Below are 5,836 nucleotides of genomic sequence, written 5' to 3' on the forward strand. Positions count from 1 at the left end.
GCCAAATATTATGCTTTCCTTAAAATTGGTTTGATACCTTCGAAGGGTTTGTGCAGAAGGAGCAGTTAATGCATGTATAGGAATTCTAAAGATATATTAAAATTGGAGTATTTTTAAAATTAGTTTTTTTATATAATATAATATAATAAATTATTTTTTTTCTATTGATAGATAGCATATCAGAATGTGGCCACTTCTCCGTCTCTTCGCGACAGCACGTGAATCGGGCCCTTTTTTTTTGAAGGTGGGCTTAGAATAATATTCGAGGCCCACAAAGAAACTCCAATTGATAGCATAAATTAGCAATTTTCCAGTCCAAAGGTAGAACATATAAAATCGAATCGGAAGGGGGGATTGAATGGAGATGGGGTCTCATCTCATCTCTGGTGGCAACGTGCGGATAATGGTCCACCACCATCACTTTCCGAAAAAGCGGAAACGCTACAATTGGTGGTGCTGTTGTTGCCGCTTGCAAAATTTCAAAGAAAACAAGCGTCATGATCGCTGCCATTGTCAGCGTTTCTTTCTCTCATGAAGGAGCTTCTTTCTGGGCTCCATTTTCTCCCACTTACTACGACTACTTTACTCCTTTCTATGTCCTCCTTCTCAAACACTTGCCAGTTTACTTTATAATTTCTCTAACAAAACAAGAATATATTCTTGCTTGGCTTTTTTTCAAAATTCTGCGCTCCACTCGCCGTTCATTCCTTACTCCACTACAAAGAAACTCAAACCCCCTAAAAATTGATATTCCCTTCAATCCTCTTTCGCCCTTTTATAAAGCCATGCTACTAAATCATAACAACCATCGTGCGCTAGTAGAGTATCGGCTGGCTGTGTTGGTCTTGCTAGTTCTTTATCTTTATGCTTCTTCCTTCATCTTTCAAGGGGTGAGAAGAGAAGACTTAAGTGAGAAAAAAATATGGAGCCTTTTGTTCTTGATGGAATCATTACCAGGTTGCTTGAAGTTAGGGGAAAACCAGGGAAGCAGGTCCAGCTTTCTGAGGCTGAAATCAGGCAACTTTGCATCACTTCAAGGGATATTTTCTTGAAGCAGCCTAATCTTTTAGAGCTTGAAGCTCCTATCAAGATTTGTGGTAATATCCTCTTATAAACCCTATTATTTTCTTACAACCATATACATAATGTCAAAATTGAAACTTTCATGTTAGGACAGTCAAAAGCATATATTGATTGAAATTTGAATTGGTTAGTGCCAAGGCTTAGAGTTCATTTACAGACACTTCAAGTTTACTGACTGCAAAGCTTGTTTTGCTTTGAATTTTGTTTCAATTTCTTGATGCTGGTGTGTGTAGTTTTATTTGATTATGCCGGGGTTTTGCTTCATATTTATAGATTTGCAGTATCCTATTTCTTACTCTGCCAGTATAAGCTAAGCATATTGAACAAATTCTTATGTCTGTTAAATGTTCTAAGTTTATCGGCTTAAGTTGAAATAAACCATGTCCTTTTGATGGGATCCAAATCCAAAAACTTTGCTCTTGATGTGGGTTAAAGTTGGACACTCTGAAACGCGCAATGTTGAAAAGATGACTTTGATGGATACTCTGGTTGTGGGTTGTATTGAATTCTTGTATTTTGTTTTCATAAAAATTAAAGAATCTCTTTGGCCATAAACCGTTGCTACCTACATCAATAACTTTCCAATAAAAAAATTAGTGGAGTTTAACTATGGAAATTCCATTGGATACCTCGCAGTTGCACTCAGCGTAGGCAACTGCCTAAAATCTGATGTAAATCACTTAGTACATTCATCCAACTAAATGATTGAGAATTTTCATTTCTGAATATATTACCTTCCGCTCCTTTGTAGTTGTAGCACACAGGGATCACTGCACAGCTAGGTTTTAATATACCTTCTGAAATTTCTTGGGATTAGTAGATCATGTAACAAGGAAAGTTACATTATAAATAACTCTCTGCTTGAGGGTGAGAGATAGCATGGCAAATAATATCTTTTAATGTCTTCAATGCCCTCTCTAAGAGCTGTTAGTGCACTGGAACTTGAATGCATTCATCAGTCACTGAGAATATAAATCGTACTCTATCCTTTTTCTTGATATAACATCCGGGACATATTTGAGTTTCATAGTCAGAAACCAAATTTTTTTTTGTACATTCATTTCAAATAAAATATCAGGCTGAGGAGGGTGGTTGACAAAATTGTTTTGTGGTTTATATATAGTTGAGAATATTTTCCACTTTTCAGCTTGTTTTCGGGCTGTAGAGTGCCCGTTGAATTTTTTACTTCAAGAAAAGTCAGTAAAAAATTTGGAATAGTTACTCATGTGATTTGCTTAGGAGAAAAACTAAAGTGTTTCTCGAGTTCTTGTGAGCTCCTGAAAGTTGAAGACTGAGAAATTATTGTCTTGGTTAGTCATGCTTGCCATATTTGAAGAACATTTTCTATCGATACTGTTTGTTTTGAAATTAAAATAACAGTCTAATGACATGAATATATATGAATAATAATATTGGTGGAGTTGCCTAGTTTTAGTCATGGGTAATTTAATGAGTTCTGAAAATTTGGGATTTATAGTCATCTTCAAGTTTGTCACTCTTGTGTTGTTGCTAGAACTGTGCTGCCCATTTTTGTTTCCATGTTGTCTTCTGCACCTGCATCCTAAAGTTTTAGCTGTCTTGTAGTATATAGTCCAGTTCAGTGGGGGTGAAATTACTCGGAGTGCTGCTGTATAGGCTTCTTCATCATAACTGACAATTCCGAGCTCTAAAAATTGTCTATAGTGGTCTTATATCTCTTGCATATGCACAATTTGCCCCATGCTACTTGATATGACATCTAAGTTGAGGTTAATCATGAATATCAACTTGATCTGTCTTTAAGATATTCCGAACTTCCATTCTCCTCTTAATTTGAAAATTCTCATCTCATTCTCATTTATGATTACGAGTTATAAATATTGAGATAATGAGAGAGGATTTCTTCATCTGTGAATAATATGAAGTTGGATCATGGCCTATAATGAGATGATATACTAGCACATTTAGTTAAATTTTATAACAAGGAAGAAAGTTTGTTTGTGGTTGTTAGGAAAGGAACTCTGACATGTCTGGTACATTATTATCTTATGTCACCCAGGAGATGTACATGGACAATATTCTGATCTGCTGAAGCTTCTTGAATATGGTGGATTACCTCCTCGTGCCAATTACTTATTTTTGGGGGATTATGTAGATCGTGGAAAGCAAAGCCTGGAAACTATATGCCTTCTGCTTGCATATAAAATAAAATATCCTGAAAACTTTTTCCTATTGAGAGGCAACCATGAATGTGCTTCTGTAAACCGTATATATGGATTTTATGATGAGTGCAAACGAAGATTCAATGTCAGACTATGGAAGGTTTTCACAGATTGCTTCAACTGCCTGCCTGTGGCAGCTCTCATTGATGAAAAGATTCTCTGCATGCATGGTGGACTTTCTCCTGATCTGCGGAATTTGGATCAGATAAGAAATTTATGCCGACCTACAGTTGTTCCAGAAACCGGTTTGTTATGTGATCTCCTCTGGTCTGATCCCAGTAAAGACATTCAAGGTTGGGGTGCAAATGATAGGGGAGTTTCATATATATTTGGTGCTGATAGGGTGACAGAATTTCTTCAGAAGCATGACCTTGATCTAATCTGCCGAGCTCATCAGGTGTGAAATGTGTTTTAATTGACCATTTACTGCATTAAGGCCCTGGGCATCATAAGTCTTACAATTAGGAACGCTTTCGTTTATTATAAGCTTATTTTGTCATAATTGCAGGTTGTAGAAGATGGATATGAATTTTTTGCTAATAGGCAACTCGTAACCATATTTTCAGCACCTAATTATTGTGGAGAATTTGACAATGCTGGTGCCATGATGAGCGTGGATGAGAATCTGCTATGTTCTTTCCAAATACTGAGACCTGCAGAAAAGAAGCCAAAGTTTGGCTTTGGGAGCACTGGCACTGCTAAGAATGGTACCACTCCACCTAAAATCAAGGTATATGCATTCCACACTACTCCCAGCACAGATACCTGTTATTATATTGACAAATAACATTCCAAAATGTTTATAGTAGAGAAAGTGCTTTAGGTTAGCCATGGTCATTTGTTAGTGTAAATCTTAGTGGAGGTTTCATCATTAGGGCAGTTCCTTCTCATCATTTATCCTTTCTTTTTCCTTGAAAGCAAGAAGAACCAGTTTAGGAGGTAAATTGATTCTTGATAAGCGAGTTCTCTGACATGCAGTCTTTCTAACAATAAATCCATCATCTTCCTCTATGGCATAGAAAATGAAAAAGATGCTGTGAAAAGATTGTGATAGTTGATTTTTTGAATAGTGTTTTCATCTGCACTGTTACACGTTCATATATGTGCTTTGTGTTAAGGTTTTAGCTAGTCTTGGCTGTGAGCGGCAGTATCCAGATTTGACCCTGAAATAGCACCTACATATCATTAAAGTTACCTGTTGTGAACTCTGTCGAATAATGTCTTCTCCAAGTGACATAGTGCTTGAAAACTGGTCAGTTAGTTTTCCAATAAGCAGATTATCCCATGCATATGATGGTATCTAATACTGTTTACACCCAAATAAACATTTCTCACTCACCACTTGTCAGTCGATTCTTATGAAAGAGAGTGACCGAGTGAAGAAAGCTCTGTTTTTTCCCAATAATTGGGTTTACAGTTTGGCTAATAAGCTATAGTATACAGCAGAACTCAATAAAACTTAACGTGGATGTCCTGCTTTCCTTGTTCTATATACTTTCAGCTTGAATGCCCTGTATATGAATGTTCTGTCCATTCCATCGCTTTCATTTTTTTCTTTTTACATTTAGGAAACGTGATGATCTATTACTGATAGCTTTCATTGTCCCCTTTCAAGTCATTTTTAGGTGGAAAAGTATGAGAAATCCTTTCAATGAAGAGAGAGACAAAAGAGCCAGCTGTCCTAGATGGAAACCAGTGGAAGATTGCCAAAGTGGCTATCTTGGAATTCTGGGGCCCAAGAGTTAAATCTCAAAGAGGGGTAATCAATAATTTAGTTCAGCAATTAGCAACTTTTAGAATCAAGAATGTGGATTAGCAAGTGGCAACTTTTAGGATAATATAAAGATGCCCTCCACCTCGAACTTTAGGAGGCTGTGATTTCTCTGCCGCAGATGCCACTTAGAGATCATTGTATTTTGATCACAGCATTAAAATGCATGGATGAGTCAATCCCCACTTCCTTTTCTTCGTTCTTTTGACCTACTTTATCATATTCCCTCAACCCACATTATGTACTAATATTGGTTGCTGGTGATCTACTGAGTGCTATGTGACGATAATCCTATCCTATGTTATGTTTCAATAAACTTTACCTAGCGTTGGTGTAAATGACGAATACATGTTGAAATCCTTGTTCTAATGTCGTGGAATAGATGCCAATTCTTCTCGGGTCATTTAGAACCTCAGATCTTAAAAATAATAATGAGTAAATTCTATATTGAACGCTGAACCACAGATAACTTGCCCGAGTGATAAACAATTAGAACACTTCTCCTTTTGTCCTTTTGGCAATATGGGTTAGAAGGTGTACCTGGCCAATCGGGAAAGTCTCTCTCTTCTATTGTAGGAATCGTAGGTAGACTACAATGATCAATCGTGCCCTACAAAAACACACAAGTGGATTCTGTTTCGATTCTTAACCTTACCAATGGCATGCTATGGTGCAAGTCAAGATCTAGTGTGAGATTCTGATGTTGATCTTATGGACAGATAATTTATTCTCCATTATCTTCAGATCGATTGTGGGGCTGTGACAGTTCTATTAGAAATTA

At 36.8% G+C, this 5,836-nt stretch overlaps 1 protein-coding gene across 4 annotated transcripts; it reads left to right on the forward strand.

Moving 5' to 3' along the window:
* Positions 1-353: 353 nt before the first annotated feature.
* On the forward strand, positions 354-5,393 carry LOC118057200 (serine/threonine-protein phosphatase PP1 isozyme 3). Of its 4 annotated transcripts, none has more exons than XR_012170552.1 (4): positions 354-1,097; positions 3,122-3,681; positions 3,851-4,014; positions 4,900-5,393. XR_012170552.1 is itself a non-coding variant. In XM_035069707.2 (4 exons), exons 1-4 carry the CDS (start codon positions 923-925, stop codon positions 4,937-4,939), a joined length of 987 nt encoding a protein of 328 aa, XP_034925598.1. In that variant the 5' UTR covers positions 357-922; the 3' UTR covers positions 4,940-5,393. The 4 variants fall into 4 exon arrangements, 2 of the variants coding, with proteins under 2 accessions (XP_034925598.1, XP_034925603.1); XR_012170553.1 differs by having other exon boundaries at positions 4,910-5,393; XM_035069707.2 differs by having other exon boundaries at positions 357-1,097; positions 3,793-4,014; positions 4,910-5,393.
* Positions 5,394-5,836: the final 443 nt, after the last annotated feature.

This window comes from Populus alba, chromosome 8, assembly GCF_005239225.2.
Source record: "Populus alba chromosome 8, ASM523922v2, whole genome shotgun sequence".
In the NCBI taxonomy this organism is placed as follows: Eukaryota; Viridiplantae; Streptophyta; class Magnoliopsida; order Malpighiales; family Salicaceae; genus Populus; species Populus alba.